The sequence below is a fragment of the Spermophilus citellus genome, assembly GCF_964194105.1.
Source record: "Spermophilus citellus genome assembly, chromosome: 13".
Classification (NCBI taxonomy): Eukaryota; Metazoa; Chordata; class Mammalia; order Rodentia; family Sciuridae; genus Spermophilus; species Spermophilus citellus.
In genome coordinates, this window is record NC_138193.1 from 97,100,448 (window position 1) to 97,116,685 (window position 16,238).

General features: G+C 51.0%; 1 protein-coding gene across 7 annotated transcripts in view; it reads left to right on the plus strand.

The window, feature by feature from the left end:
• DNMT3A (DNA methyltransferase 3 alpha) overlaps window positions 1-16,238 on the plus strand; it is a 104,803-nt gene that overhangs the window by 50,356 nt on the left and 38,209 nt on the right. For 5 of the 7 annotated variants that reach the window (XM_081265078.1, XM_081265076.1, XM_081265077.1 and 2 more), the window contains 3 exons: window positions 4,080-4,350; window positions 10,935-10,978; window positions 11,420-11,566. In XM_081265078.1, coding sequence (XP_081121204.1) covers window positions 4,080-4,350; window positions 10,935-10,978; window positions 11,420-11,566 — 462 coding nt within the window. Of the gene's footprint in view, window positions 1-4,079; window positions 4,351-10,934; window positions 10,979-11,419; window positions 11,567-16,238 lie in introns of those variants that run through there. The other 2 variants (XM_081265082.1, XM_081265083.1) reach the window with 2 other exon arrangements.

Sequence of the window (16,238 nt, forward strand, 5' to 3'; positions counted from 1 at the left end):
CACCTCCCTTCCTTTCCCTCAGTGGTTTCCTCTGTTGGATTTGCCCTGCCCAGTTAGACTGGGCTCCAAAGAGCCTCAGTGAGGGGCCACATAAAGCCCAGGGGTTTTTTTTTTGTTGTTGTTGTTGTTGTTGTTTGTTTGTTTTTTCTTCAGTACTGGGGATTGAACCCAGGACCTCACTGAGCTACTTCCCCAGCCCTTTTTAAGTTTTTATTTTGAGACAGACCTCATTAAGTTGCAGAGGCTGCTCTTGAACTTGGGATCCTCCTGCCTCCAGCCTCCTGAGTAGCTGGGATTACAGGTTGTCACTCATTGGAGCAGCCCAGGGCATTCTTGATGGGTTCCAGAACACATCCGGTTGACCATGCAGGAACCAGCAATTTGCCCTAATCTGAAAGCTCTGGCTGACTCAGGACTCATCAAATCCAGAGACAGTGGACTGAAGGATGGGACCTTGTGGACCAGCAGGACGAGGTGGAGGGGCCAGCTGCTGAGCTAACTCTAGGCCTGAAGCTGTGCAGAGTCCCTCTCCTCATGTGCCCAGTGTGCCAGCTTCAGACTGGGGTCCTCCTGGCAAGGCAGAGGCAGTGCCTACTCAGTGTCCCTGAATGACCCAGAAGGTCGGGCCCTGGGCTGGGTCTCAGAGCTGGCACTCCTGGGTCCCTATGCTATGTGGCTGTCAGTCAATAGGAAGTGAGTCCCAGGGTAAGAGGAGGTCTTGTGATCCCAAAGCAGGAAGTGACAGTGGAGTGGCCTCCAGCAGTTCTGTGGGGCAGCAGGTGGCTAAAGGAAAAGAAGACACAGTCACAGTGAGAAATTAGCTCTGACCAGGAGGGACCCACAGCCACTGCCCTGTAGTGCTGTGTTGGGGACCTTGTGGTGCCTGGCATAGCTGGACCACAGAAGGTGGCTACTGGGGCAGCAGTGTGTGCCCCTTTCCTGGCTGTGTGGGCAGTATGACTTCCTCACTCATGTGACTGAGCTTGCAGGGTGACAGAATTTACACTAGGGAGGTGCATTCTAGACTGGAGTTGAGAGACAGGCTGGGTCCTGGGCAGGGAGGGACACAGGATGTCGTGCTGCCTAGGCCGTGGACAGGGGTCTGCGTGCTCTGCCATCACTCTATGTCTGGCTGCCCTGCTCTGCTGGCCCGGCCCCTGCCGAGCCCCGAGGAGCCTTCTCTCCTACCAGGTGCTTGCTCTTCCGCTTGCTGCAGCCTCCTGGGCTTGCAGCAGCACAGCTTCCAGGGGGCTTCTCTCTTCCCAGAGGCAGGTCTACCCCAGCTCTCTGAGCAGCTTAGGAAAGAGCTCACCTAGGGAGCTGGGTCAGGGGAGGAGCTAGACCTGGGAGGACCCTGGTTTTGCTTTTTTTTTCTTTCCAAGGCCCTGGCCCCTATTTGCCTCCTCTGAGAGTTCCTCACCAGATAGCAGTGGGCTCAGAGGCTAAGTCCTAGACCTGCACTGCAGAAGCTGCCATGCAGGGGAGGGGCTGGAGTCACTCCTCTCAGGCTGTGCTCTCCTCAAGACAAGACGACCTTCTCAAGGGAACTTGGCCATTCTCCTCGCACTTAGACAGGCATGCCCTTAACCCTGCCAGTCCACTCCTGGGATTCTGTCCTCAGACACAAACACATTTAAGGAGCCGCAAGTGCCAGGGTGCTCACTGCAGCAGAAAGCAAATGGGCCCAAGTGTCCACCTGGAACACAAATCCTGGAGCGCCCATTAAACAGGAGGCAGATCCATAAGCACTGTGTGGAGAAACGCCCACTGTTTATTAAGGGAAAAGTGAGTTGCAAAACATTACAAGTCGCACCCTTTGATACAAACATGATTCGGAATCTGGATACACTGTGAATATGTATGGTTAAACGTGTGACTTACACACGACCATAAAAAGTCTAAAAAGGATGCTTGCCCAACTCTTAGTAATGGTTCACCTTGTAGGGAGTGATTGGGGCATGGGGAGTTATATTAGGAGGTTGCTTAACCTCATTCATTTTTGTGAAGTTTGAATTTTTTTTTAAAGAGAGAGAGAGGAGAGATAGAATTTTTTAATATTTATTTTTCAGTTTTCAGTGGACACAACATCTTTATTTTTTTTATTTTATGTGGTTCTGAGGATCGAACCCAGTGCCCCCGCATGCCAGGCGAGCACATTACCGCTTGAGCCACATCCCTAGCCCCAAAATTTTATAATATATGTCTTTTTATTACTAATTTTTTTCAGTTGATACATAAAAATTATACACATTATGGGTACAGTGGTGCTTGCCTAAAATCTCAGCAACTTTGGAGGCTGAGGTGGGAGGATCACAAATGCAAGGCCAGCCTTGGCAACTAAATGAGGACCTTTCTCAAAATTAAAAATAAAGTCAGGTGTGGTGGCACACACCTGTAATCCCAACAACTCAAAGGCTGAGTCAGAAGGATTGCAATTTCAAGGTCAGCTTCAGCAATTTAGCGAGACCCTGTTTCAAAAAATAAAAAAGGCTGGGGATGTAGCTCAGTGACAGAGCACCTCTGGGTTTAATCCCTAGTATTGCAATTAATTAATTAAAGTAAAATAATAAAAAATAAAAAGGGCTGAGGATATAACTCAGTGGTAGAGAACCCCTGAGTCCAGAAAGAAAGTTATACATATTAATGGGGTACCATGTGATATCTCGATAAATGTATATATTATGTTTAAATCAGATTAAACATACTTCTGTCCTTAAACATTTATCGTTTCTTTATGCTAAAAACATACAAAATTCTTTCTTCTTTTTGACACATATGGTACCATATCTATCATCACGCTACCGTGCAACAGCACACCATAGCTTCTTACTTCTAACTATAAATTAGTTCCCTTCCATCAACTATCCCCAGCCAAGTCCCTATCCATGGCCCAGGACTCAGGACTATAATGGGGGGGGGGAGACTTAAACAAAGCTCCCATTGGTTGAGACTAGTCATCTCACCTCACAGGTGAGGAAACCAACGCACCTGCTGAGAGCAGTGCCTTCCTGGAGGCTTGCTGAGCCCATTCTGCCCCTTCCTTCTACTTCCTGGGCCCAGGCATCCTGTAATGGAGGGCTGCTGAGTACAACCTGGTGCCCAGGAGGGTGGCAGAGCAGTGAGTGCAGGGACCCTGGCATTTTTCTGCCCTAAGCTGACCACTAGCATTCTTCCCAAGATGTCCTGACCTCTTCCCTTCAGCTGGCCGAGGACATAGCATGCATGCACAGAGCACGAAGGATACTGGCTTTTCTGCACTTGTTCTGTCTTTACAAATTAAGTGACTTTAAAGAAGTCATAAAATTCTCCCAGAGTCTTGGGCTCCTCACCCGCTTCCCAGGGAGACTGAGAGTCTGTAATGGGGCGTGCGAGGGCCATTAGGATGACTCCATACTTGGTTTCTATTAGCTGGAACCTGAGCAAACTCAGTCCTCAGGTTTCATGGGATGAAGCATGGCATTGCCTTTTGAGGGGGCAGTGAGACTCCCATGCTCAGGAGTGGCTGCTGCAAAGGCTGCAGATTGCTTGCTGGGGCCTGGGCTCTCCCAGAACCCCTGGGGGCCTAATCTGAGGGGCAGAGAGCTGTACTGGGCTTTGGCCCAGGAAATGCTTCTTTGAGAGGCCTCCTTTGACTCTCAAGCTTGGAGACACCAGGAGGAAAGCTGCGGGTGCTCTCTGGGGTTCCCAGAACTGATCTGGAGGCACTGGAATCTTCTAGGGAAGGGTCCTGGTTGGATGACAAATAACATGAAAAGCATTTTTTTTTTTTTGAAAAGGGACTGCAGAGAAGGCTTGGAAGCCCTAGGAACCTTAGTGAATTGGGGCCCACAGGGGTGCCAGCAGGACCAGGCTGGCCAACTGCTTTGCATCTTACCCTCTGTCTCACACTGGAGTCCACAGACCCCTTAATGTGGGGGTCAGGCCACAGACCCTCTGATGTCGAAAGCAAACAATGTGTCTGCTTGTCAGTTCTTGGACTGAGGGTGCATAACTTCCACGAGAATGTCAGAGGGTCTGTGACCCAAAAGAGGCTGAGGTCCTGGCCTAACCCTTCCCTGTGCATCTTCCTTTGTTTCTAGGTGGAAAGCAGTGACACACCCAAGGACTCTGCGGCCACTTCCAAGTCCCTGTCCATGGCCCAGGACTCCGGCCCTGCAGAGTTGTTACCCAATGGGGACTTGGAGAAGCGGAGTGAGCCCCAGCCTGAGGAAGGGAGCCCCGCTGGTGGACAGAAGGGCGGGGCCCCAGCCGAGGGAGAGGGTGCAGCTGAGTCCCCGCCCGAAGCCTCCAGAGCAGTGGAGAATGGCTGCTGTGCACCCAAGGAGGGCCGGGGAGCCTCTGCAGAAGAGGGTGAGTCTGTTCTGGGCCCACTGATCCCCCGAGGGCCAAGACCAGTTCCCTGGCAGATAGGTCCCCGCAGGATGGGCCAGGGTGGGAGCTGGGGCTCTGCTTGCCAAGCTGTGGCCTGCAGACTGCTGGCTGAATGCAGCGGCCACACATGGCTTATTTGGCCCACACAGTGCTTCAAACATTTAAAAAATTAGTTACCAGTATTTAAAAATCAAGAAACTTCACATAAAAATCTGGAGTTTTGGCTTTTCATGGGAAGGAAAAAAAAACTAGATTTGGCATCAGTGGGTTTGCACAATGCCAAGGGTGGCTAGACGAGAATAATGGGCATCCCCCTTCCTGCTCGGTTGGCCAGGTGCCTCAGTTTCCCTTAGCTCCCACCTGGCCTGCTTACTCTTCCACATGACTGGCAGCTCTTGGGGACTGCCATGTGTGTGTGTATCAGCCCTGACCTGAGAATGTGAGTGCAACAGATAGCCTATTTGCCTCCCCCAGCACAGAGCTCCTGATCCGCACCCCACCCCCACCCGGACACTACCACAGTCTGGTTGATTCCATTGGAAAATTGGTTGTGGCAATGGGGCGTGGGAGAGGGCGGGGTGGGGGAGGGGTGGCTCTGTGCACTGCCCAGCCAGCCTAGGCTTCTTCATCTGGGGACTTTCTGGCCTCGTCCTGGATTTCTGGAATGTTGCCCACTTTTCTCTTTCAGGTTAAGCCAGAGATTTCAGGGCCAACCGAGCTGTAAACAAGTTAGTAATGAGGACAACTAGCATTTGTGTGGGGCTTCACAGCTTACACTGCACTTCCTCAGACATTATCACATTTGCTCCTCCCAGGGCCCTGCCAGGTTGTTTTGCATATGTGCATTTTAATTTCAAAAAGTCTTCCTTCCAAGTGTGTCTGATGAAATGAGTAAATTGATTAATTGGCTTAACTTACTTTGCATGCATCCAAACCTAATATTTATGCAGAATGGAGAACATTTCCAGAAAAGAGATTTCCAAACTTATTTTAAAATATCTTTCATTTGCTATTCAACAAATATTTATGATGCTCCACTGTGTGCAAGGCACTTTCTGAGGCACTTTGCGTTTGTTGTTTTATTTACTGCTCCAAACAGTTTCATTCAAGAGGTATTATTATCCCCATCCTAAGGGGGAAAATTGTGGCTGATAAAGTGCCTTGTTCGTGGCCCCCACGCCTGAGAGTGGCAGAGCCAGGATTTGCCGACTCTTGCTATTCTGCTTCCCGTTCTCTGCTGTTCTGGAATGGGGCTTGTCATAGGTGGTTCCCACACTGCCCAGGCCTCCCAGTGTCTATCTCATACTTTGTGGGAGGGTTGGGGGAGCCTGGGGAGAGTGAAATAGAGGGAAGGGAGAAAGAAACCCTTTCTCCGGTTCTCAGTGCAGAGGTGCAGGAGGAGACAGCCAGAAGCCCTTCCCAAGCAGATGTGGTGGCTCCACTTCTAGGTCACTGGGATCACACCAGGATGGGCGGCATGCTGCTGCCCAGGGCTGGGCCAGCCCCTCCTGCCAGCGATGAGATAGAGCTCCAAGACTGCTCTTTAGCCTTGAGGGTTTGTCTTCACTTTGGGGTCTCCCTGTTGGCATTTCTAGTTCTTCTCTGGAGCTCCTTCAGTCAGCCAACAGGTGTTCATTAAACTGTTTAGAATGTACCAGGACCTGTGCTGGTCGGGGAAGCTATCATGAACAAAAGCCTGGTTCTTGTCCCCAAGGACATCACAGTGGGCCAAGGGACTACACCCTTTAAAATGTGTGGAAAGCAATGTTGTAAGGGTAAGGAAACCTGGTGCCCTGAGGAGCTATGACAAAGGAATCTAAACTGGCCCAGGTTGTCCTGTCTAAGCTGAAGGATGAGCTAGAGTCCAACGGGCGAGGGCTGATAGAGTCAGAGAGTGAGAGCATCCCTGTTCCCAGGTGCACTCCCAGGTGGGAAGAAGCAGGGCACCCCAGGATCTGACAGAAGCCACCAGTCTGGAGTGGACAGAGCCAGGGGAAAGAGTAAGAGGTAGTGGGCCGCAGATGTCAGACTAGGCAGGCCTCTCAGGAGTGACCCAAGAGGCTCTGCAGTTTGAAAAGATCACTTTGCTGCCTGGACCCCCAGTGGAGGGAAGTGGCTGGGAAGGAGGTTAGGAGGCAGCTGCAGGCATTGAAGGGAAGCTGTCTGGCTCTGATGAGAGAGGGAGGAGGTGATGAAAGCCAGTGATGTGAGGGGTGAGGGAATATTAAGGACTATTCCTTATTCCTAGGCTGGGGCTTTCAGACATGGAGGATCTTCATCAGAATCTTAATGCTAGAATGGATGGTGGCACAAGTGCTGGACATCTCCACCTCCAAAATTTGACCTTGGGGCACTTCTGAGTGGCTTCAGCTATCCAGGAAGTGGAAATGTTGGTAGGGATCAGCCATGGCATCCCCAAAGGCCACTGCAGAGCAGCCAGAATGCTGAGATTGGTGAGGCATTACCAAGAGGGGTAGGAAGTGGCGTCCTGGAGGCTCTGCCAGGGGGCATTGGGTGTGCAGGCCTCCCCTGGTCCAGCAGTCAGATGACCCAGAGCACACTCAGCTGGTAGGTTCAGATGAGGAAGGAGATTAAGGCCCCAGGGAGGAAGTGACTCAGCCACGGTCTCCTTTCAGTTCCCCTCGTTCCAGGAGTCCCACCCATCTCTCCTGGTACCCCTTTTATTAGTTCCTATACAGCAAAAAACGGAAGACTTTAGGCAGTATTCCAGCAGATCCCGAGAGCAAGGATCATGGATCCTGAGAGTAAGGCCAGGAGAAAGAATCGGGAAGAGGTGAAATGATGAGATGAGCAATGAGGTCAAGAGCCTGCCACCCGCAGGCCCTGTGACTGTACCTGCACTCCTGGCATTAATGCCACAGAGGATCCTAATGACAAGGGAACATGCTGTCCATCACCAAGCTCTATATGTTGATGTGCTTTGCTACACAACCAGCAGTGTCAGCATTGCTTGGGGAGCTAAAATGAAGGATCTCACGCTCTACCTCAGACCTACTAAAGCAGGCTCTACATCTGAAGAGATCCTCAGATTTATGCATAGTAAAGTCTGAGAAGCCCTGATTTTTTTCTTTGCAGTATTGGGGATAGAACCCAGGGCCTCATGCATGCTAGGCAAACACTCTACCACTGAGCTGTATCCCCATTCCTTTTTAAATTTTTATTTTATTTTGAGCCAGGGTCACTAAGTTGCCCAAGCTGGTTGACTTGCAATCCTCCTGCCTCAGCCTCTGAGTAGCTGGGATTACAGGCATGTGCCAGCACCCTATTCTTATATTGTATTTTTGTGAGCATGTTGGAAGATTCTTATTATCCACATTTTACAGACTAAGGGGTTCAGAAAAGTTAAAATGCCCAAGATTATGTAACTATAAAAGGACCAGATTAGGGTCAGCACAAAGCTTCTCTCTGGTCAGAGCATGAGGCCCAATACTGGCCTAGGGACTGCCCTCTGAGTAAACCTGGGCTCAGCCCTGTCATGGGGATTTGGGTTCATTTCAAAGAGAACTTAGGGTGACCAGGCTGAGCATAGCCTCAGAAACAACAGGTAAGTATTAGAAGCCCCTGGCCTCCCCGGCTCCCGGGACCTGAGATGCCCGGTGGTGGTGGGGGTCATGTTCCAGTCTGCCAGGGCCACCCTGGAAGGCGCACAGCCACCTGCCCTGCCTGGGACCCTGGGACTGGGCCAGGAGCAGATGGGCTGCAGAGGGAGTGCTGGGAGAGCAGCCGACTGCCTGCCTCACCACAAGTGCCGCATTCTGAGGCAGCCGGGTGGTTGTTTGCTAGGCCAGGCTGGAAAGTGTGTGTGTGTGTGTGTGTGTGTGTGTGTGTGAGAGAGAGAGAGAGAGAGAGAGAGAGAGAGAAGAGAGAGAGAGAGAGAGAGAGAGAGAGAGAGAGAGAGAAAGCGCTTGCTGAGAGAGCGAGGGAGAGAGGGAGAGAGGAAGAGAGGGAGAGGAGAGAGGGAGGGAGAGAGAGGCATGCCGGGGAGATCAGTCAAGTGGGCATGCGCAGTCTGTCAGGGAGAAAATTCCAGAAAGAAGCCAGTTGGAAACTGCATAAGGAAAAGTCATTCTGTTTGGGGGAACTTGTGGACTGGAAATCAGGAAGGGGGTACCTCAAGAAATAAAATTAGTGGTTCATTGGAAAGGGAACTGGTTTAGGAGTTAGGAACCCTGAAATCTGACCACAGCTCTGGCTGTAAGTCGCTCCACTTCCCAGGCCTCAGTTTCTTATTTCTTCATTTAAAAATTTAGGGGTTGGACTCAAACATCTCTACAATTCATTTCAGCCCTGATTTTCTTCCATTCTGATGAATAAATGTTTCTCCGTAAATGTAATCGCAAGCCATGGAGGGTCCCAGGTAGGAAATGTTTAGGGCCAAAGGGAGGCTGGGAGAGAATGCAGCAGAGGGCCTCGACTTCTGGGTCCCAGGGCCAGAGCGGGGGTCCCCACTACCAGCCCCCAGCAGCAGGGCTGACGCGGTGACTGCGGTTGCGGCTCCACCTGGAGCCCGGTGGCTGGGCTGCTGCCGATCTAGAGCAGGCGCCCCCTGCTGGCATCCCAGGGCCTGGCCGACAGAGCGCGGAGGTCCGAGGGGGGCGGGGCGTTAGCCGGAGAGGAGGGGGCCCTGGGCTGGCGGAAGGGGAACCCCGCAAAAAGTTGGGGGGCTGGTTGTGGTGGGAGCCAGGACGTAAAGGAGGCAGGGAGGAAGAGACAGAGACGTGACGGATGAGACATACCTTAAAAGGCCGGTCACGTACTCAGCGCCGCGAGTGCGCGCTCGCCCACCCACACACGTGCCGTGACAGACGCGGCTCTCCTCCCCCGCGCCGCCTCCACGCGCGCCGAGTGACAGGCGCCGCCGGGCCGCGGGCCCACGGGGCGGCAGGGTGGGCTGGCCCTTCCTGCCTCCCCCAGCTGTCACCCAGAAGAGAGCCCCTGGGGACAGACATGGCTGTCCTGGGCTCCGTGGGGCAGGTGCAGGGTGAGCCCTAGGCCTCTGGTGAGAGGGAGGGAAGCACCCCCGGGCTGAGGATCCAGAGCCTTAAACGCGGCGGGCTTCCGCTCCAGCGGGGATGAAGCAGGGGCTGTTTTTTCCGTTTGGGGCCCTTTGTCTCCTTCCACCACGCCCCCGGCCCGACAGCCTGTTTTAGTGACCTTCCTGCTTTGGCCCCAGCTCAACAGTCTCTTGGCTTTAGAGGAAGGAGTTCAGGGGCCCGGGCAACAGGAGGGCTCCCTCCCGGCCCCACTTCCCGCAGGAAGCTAGGGAAGGCTGTCACCCAAACCCACAGCCAGACCCCCTAAAACTGCCTGCTGTGCTGACCCTGAAAGGGCCTCTGAGGGGCGAGGACTGTGGCAGAAGTGCAGGCGGCTGCCCTCTTCTGTGGCCTGGAGGGGCCCTGAAGAAGGGAGGATCCTTCTAAAGACAGGTGTGCAGGGGGCTTCTGCCCCCTCTGCCAGATGTCCCTTCAAAGAACTGGAATCAAGGCCCAGAACAGCCAGGGGTAGAGAAGCAGGGAGATGCTGTGTGCCAGGGAATGTCTTAGGGAAGGGGAACAACATTCACAGATTGAACACCTACTATATACCAAGCTGGGCTCTAGGCTCGAGTTTCACTAAATTAATCATGTTAGAATGGTCAGAAGGTTATCCACTTTTTTTTTTTTTTTTTCAGTGAAACTGGTCAGGAGAGGTTAGGGAGGTCACACTGGGAAAGTTGAAATCTAAAACCAAGAGTTGTAGATTACAAACTGAGCTCAGGGAACCCAGAATGGGAGGCAATGAAGACACAGGTAGATATTAATAACAGCACCACCATAGCTAGAACTCAGGGAGATCTTGGAAATCATCTCCAGCATCATTATGCTCCAGATGAGGAGACAGAATCACAGACACAAGTTGCTTCACCAGGTCACATGTCCTCCTACCTGCAGGCACCTCTTCCTACTCTACACAGAGAAGCAGACTCTCCCTTGCAGGGCCTCAGAAGGCAACCAGTCTGGGGCCCTCTCTACCTTCCTGTTCCCTGCTCTGGAAGGGAACTCTGTTGAATGTGAGCTGCACAGTGGAGATATTTTTAGGCCCCTTCTGTGTACCTGAGGCGGAATCAATGGGCCAGAAATCACAGACCCAGCTTTTGTCTTTTATTTCTCAGTTCTGGGTAGTGAATGCAGGGGCTCATGCTAGTCTAGCACTTCACCATGAGCTACATTCCCAACTCTTTTTATTTTAAGACAGGGTCTCACTAAGTTACCTAATTTGGCCTCAAATGTGAGAGATCCTCCTGCCTCAGCCTCCCAAGTAGCTACATACATGTGCCACTACACCTGGCAATTTCTATTATTTCTGTATACTTTGTCCTTGAACTGGCCCCAGTTCTCTTTCTGTGCTCTAGGCCTTCCTCTGAGTCTGTGGGGCCAACATGGTTAACACCTGAATGACCAAATGCTATTCTCTGTGGCAGGCAGTGACCCCGGCTCTAGGTGCAACCTCTGAGCTACCCCTGTAACTCTGCCGACAGTCCCCTTGTTCTTCCCTTTCCACAGGCAAAGAACAGAAGGAGACCAACATCGAATCCATGAAAATGGAGGCAAGTGTTTTCCTCACCCCCAGGGGCTCTGTGGATCCTGATTCTAGAAGAAAGCCACCACTCTGAGCGACTGTAGCGAGTGTGTGTGAGGGGATCCTGAGGGTGGGCCCCTGCTCTTTCTTTGACATCCCCCTGTGAGGAGGAGAGGAAATGGGGGTGGCAGCTGGAGGTTCCCCAGACATGCAGCCAGCACACCCTCCCCCTGTGGAGGAGCACTCTCCCTGTGGCCTTGTCTCTATGCCCCACCTCCCACATCCCTCACTCTCTGGCCCAGACGGGGCTGCCCCGGCACTCCCTGGTTGCCCCCTCTGGCCAGCAGCCAGAATTCTCATATTCTGTTTGAGGTGAGTGCCCCCTCAGTTCCTCTTCCAGGAGGGGCCCACAGGGGCAACAGTGCCCACCTTAATGCCTGTCTGTCTCTCTGCCGTCTCTCTGTCCTAGGGCTCCCGGGGCCGGCTGCGGGGTGGCTTGGGCTGGGAGTCCAGCCTCCGCCAGCGGCCCATGCCGCGGCTCACCTTCCAGGCTGGGGACCCCTACTACATCAGCAAGCGCAAGCGGGACGAGTGGCTGGCACGCTGGAAAAGGGAGGTGAGGTGCCTTCTGGCCTGAGCCCCCACCTGTCCCATGTACCTGTCCCCACTCTCTGGTCAAGCCTCCTTCCTCCTCAAGTTACCCCTAGAATTTCCAGGGAACTACTTGATCTCTAGGTAGTGACTGATTCATTTGTTCTTTGGACTAACGGTTATTAAGCATTTATGGTATACCAGGCAGTGTACTAGGCTCTGTGTGCGTATATGGTTTCTGCCTTCATGGAGTTGACATTCTGATGGGGGGGGGGGACAAGGTAACAAACAAGGGGCTCAAACAAGATAACAGAGGCCTGCTCTAGGTGGGGTGACCTCAGAGGAGGTTGCTTTTCACTTCAGCTCTAAAGGAACTGAAGAGTTGGGTCTGTGGGAAGTGGGGTGGGGGAGAATGTTCTGGACAGAGGAAATGGTACAAACGAGGAGGTGCTGGCTTTTTGGCAAACTGTTTGCCCAGAGGTGAGCAAGTGGGACAATGGGGCCAGATGAGACTGGAGATGAGCAGGCTCCAGTCATCCAGGCCTTGCAGATCCCACCAAAAGCTGATGACCGACTGAACTGGGGAGTCATAGAAGGAACCTGTGCAGAGGAGTGAGTCGATGTGGATTCAAGTGGCAGCACTGGAGACAGAGGACAGACAGCTTTAGGTTGTTTTTTGGAACAGAATCAGTAGGGCTTGTTGACTTAAGGGAGGAGTGGGGAACCGACCTGCAAGGCCACCTCTGGGGTCTGGCCCACAGGCATGGCCGTGGTTATGCCAGTTACTCTGGTAGGAGCACTAGGGGAGGAAGAGGTGTTGGCAGGTGGGATTTAGGGGTTCAGCATGAGTTGTGAGGTGCCTGAAAGCTGGGCTTAGGAAAGCACAGGCTGCAGGTATCGAGGAGGTGGAGTCAAAAGAAACCTGGCATTTTAATCCATAGGAACCAAGGAGCTCACCTAGCAGAGAGGAGAGAAAGCGCCAGAATCCTGTCCAGGAACAGCAACCTCTGTGGGCTGTGCAGAGAGGGGGAGGCGCCCAGGCAGAGGCCTGAGGGAGGGCTAGTGGTGAAGAGCAGGAAGGCCTGTGTCAGAAAGCAGAAGGCTCCTGGGGGAGTGGCTGGCCGCCCTTGACACTCAGCTCCTGGAGACTTGCCCACGCATGGGAAAGCTAAGGGAGCTGGTCTAAGAGCAGCTTCTGTGGGGGAAGGTAGGAGGGTGTGGGGAGCGCACGAGGGCTTCAACCAGGAGAGCAGGTGAGGAAGTGGAGACCAGAAGCCAAGGAGGGAAGTCAGCCCGCCAAGCACAATTTGTTGCCTGGTTGCCTCCTGTGTTTGATGAGAAGAGAAAGTACAAAAAGAAAGGGCTGTGGGGTTGCTGAGAGGAAACTGCCACCACGTGGGGCATTTCACCTTAGCTCACCATCATCTTGACCCCAGGCCATTTGCCATTGTGTGAGAGTTGGCTCTGGAGAAAGTTCCAAACAATGGGAAGGGGGGCCTGGCTCCTCAATTGTTCCCAATTCCTTCGGGATTCAGGAAGGCAGGAATTACTCCCCTGAAAGAGCCTGGGAAAAGGGCAGCAGCCTGCACCAGGTGGAGGAGAGGAGAGCGGCTCTGGGATGGGGATTCAGGAAGTAGACTCTCTTCCTCAGCTCTGGCTTCGCTCCTGGGACCCTGGGACTCAAACACAGGGGCTTTGGTTCTTGACCCATTTTCTGCATTTTTTTTTTCTGTTCTCACTGAGCCCTGAGGCAGGAAACATAGAGATTAAGACTTTTAGACTTGGAAGAGCTTCTCAAACTGGGCTCCCTCAGTTACAATAATGAAAGGGTTTTTCTCAGCTCACAGGAATAAGGATAAATATATATATTTAAATTATAAGTTTTCTACTAAAAGTTAACACTTTTTTTCTTTTTCTTTCCTTTTTTTATTAAGAACATTTGCTGGGCTGGGCACAGTGGCCTACACCTGTGATCCCAGTGTCTCAGGAAACTGAGGCAGAAGGATCACAAGTTCAAGGCCTCTGCAATTTAGCAAGGCCCAGTTTCAAAATTGAAAAGGGATGGGATGTAGCTCGGCAGTAGAGTGCCCCTGAGTTCCATTCCCAGTACCACCAAAAAATAAATAGGTTTTGAAATAATAAATTTTTAAAAGCTCTACCACTATAGCTTAGTGGTAGAGCATCCCTGGCTTCAATCCCCAGTAACACCCCCCAAAAAATTATTTTTCTAGTAAATCTGCTAAATTTTAGTATCTATTTTAACACGACAACCAATAAAGGTAACAATGAGCTTTAATCAAAAGTTTTACAAGTTCTTTAATTAATTAATTAATTAATTAATTTTGTGGTACTGTGTATTGAATCCAGGGCTTCATGCTTCACTCTACCACTGAGCTACATCCCCAGCCCTTTTTAATTTTTTATTTTGAGACATGGTCTTGCTAAGTTGCCCACGTTAGCCTTAAACTTGTGATCATCCTGCCTCAGCCTCCCTAGTAGCTGAGATAAAGGTATACACAATTTAAAATAATACAGGTCTCTGGGCTGGGGTTATTGCTTGCCTAGAATGTGCAAGGCCCTGGGTTCAATCCTCAGCACCACGTATAAATAAATAAATAGAATAAAGATAATGCGTTCAACTACAACTAAAAAAATATTTAAAAAAATAAATATTTAAAAACATAAATATTAAAAATAATACTACAGGTCTTATAATGTGAGATCTCCAAACAAAATATGTTTTCTGCCAGTAAAATTGTTCTTTATTCCTATGCTATAATTAAAGATGTCATAAAGAATGCTGTAGTTTCCAGTCAGGTTCTAAAACTATTGATCCCCTCATTTTCAGATTAGGGTACTGGGCCAGATAGTTATATGACTGGCCACAGCTCACATAGCAAATGGGGATTGGGGTTGGCATGGAATTAGCATTTAGGTTTCCTGTTTCTTTGTGGGCCCAGCTCTGAATCCCAAACTGTCTTCCTGGGCTATCCAGGGGGCAGGGTAGGGTCAGCTGCAGGTAGCAAGAATGTCGGGGAAACACAGGTAGATTTAGGATGCTCAAACACCTCCCCCATCCTACGTACTCTGCCACACTAAAGAGCAATTAACTGTTACTATCAGACCTGATTTCTAGGTGGTGCAGAAATCCATCTTCTTAGTCTCATTTTAGCTCTTCAGCATTTGACCCTTTCTTCTGAAACTGCCTTCCTGAGGACCCTGCAGGTTCCTACCTCTTGGCAGCTACAGTTCCCAGTAGCATCCTCTGTACTTCCTAAACCACAGCAACCCAGACCTCTATCCCACCCTCTGCCAGTCTTTTTTTTTTAATATTTTATTTACATTTTAGTTTTCGGCAGATACAACATCTTTGTATGTGATGTGAGGCTGCACCCACACCAGGCAAGCGCGCTACTGCTTGAGCCACATCCCCAGCCCCAAAGTCTTGATCCACTTACCACTCATCTGGTCTCAGAGATCCAAATACCTACGCCTTCCCCAGAAAGATATCTCCCCTCCTGAGAAAACCCCCAGGCTCCAGGACTTAGCTACACCTATTTCTCTGGCACTGCCACTTTAAGGTGCAACCAGCATTTCCTAACCAGGGAGTGTAATACCACTTTTCAAAACTTCGGATGCCTGTAATTCCAGTGACTTTGGAGGCTGAGGCAGGAGGATTGCAAATTCAAGACCAGCCTCAGCAATTTAGCAAGACCCTATCTCAAAATAAAAAGGACTGGGGATGTAGCTCCCCACTAGTGGTAAAGTGCCCCTGGGTCCAATTCCTAATACAAAAACAAACCAAACAAACAAAACTTCCTTCAGGCATCTTTACTGAACCCATTCCCAGAACTCTTCCTGTCTGAGCACCATGTAAAATACTGGAAGTGTTAGGAGGAGGGCTCAGGGTACCTGCAGAAAGTGTATTGTACTGAACAGGGGCTTTGACTGATTCTTCCAAGGGTCATCATGCATCAAAAAGAGACAGCTTTAGACTTTTTAAAGGATGAAACTGGGCTGGCCTAGTGGCAGTAATCCCAAAGACTTGGGAGGCCAAGGCAGGAGGACTGCAAGTTCAAGAGCAGCCTCAGCTATTTAGTGAGACCCTGTCTTAAAATGAAAAATTTTAAAAGTCCTGGGGCTGGCGATGTGGCTCAAGCGGTAGCGCGCTCGCCTAGCGTGCGTGCGGCCCGGGTTCGATCCTCAGCACCACATACAAACGAAGATGTTGTGTCCACCGAGAACTAAGAATAAATAAATGTTAAAATTCTCTCTCTCTCTGTCCCCCTCTCTCTCACTCTCTCTTTAAAAAAAAAAAAAAAAAAAGTCCTGGGGAAGGACTGGGGATATAACTCCATGGTAGAGCACCCCTGAGTTCTATCCCTAGTACCAAAAAAAAAAAAAAAAAAAAGTAAAAAGTATAGGGTGAACTGGAATTTGGGGAGTGGAGAGGAAAGGCATATCAGAAGAAGGTAAGCAGCAGGTGCAAAGGTCCCAAGGCTTCTAAGAGTGGAAGTTTGTTGTTGGAGGTTTGTGTTGGAATTCAGGGGGTGCTGGTGGAGCCCAACTGGGAATGTGGGAGCAGGTCAGGCCTGAAGGGCTTGTGTGCCCTGCTGGGGAGCTTCTACCAGACCCCAGCCTGCCTGTTCCCCTGGTCAGAATGCCACACCTGGGAGGCCCTCACTCAAAATCTCCCC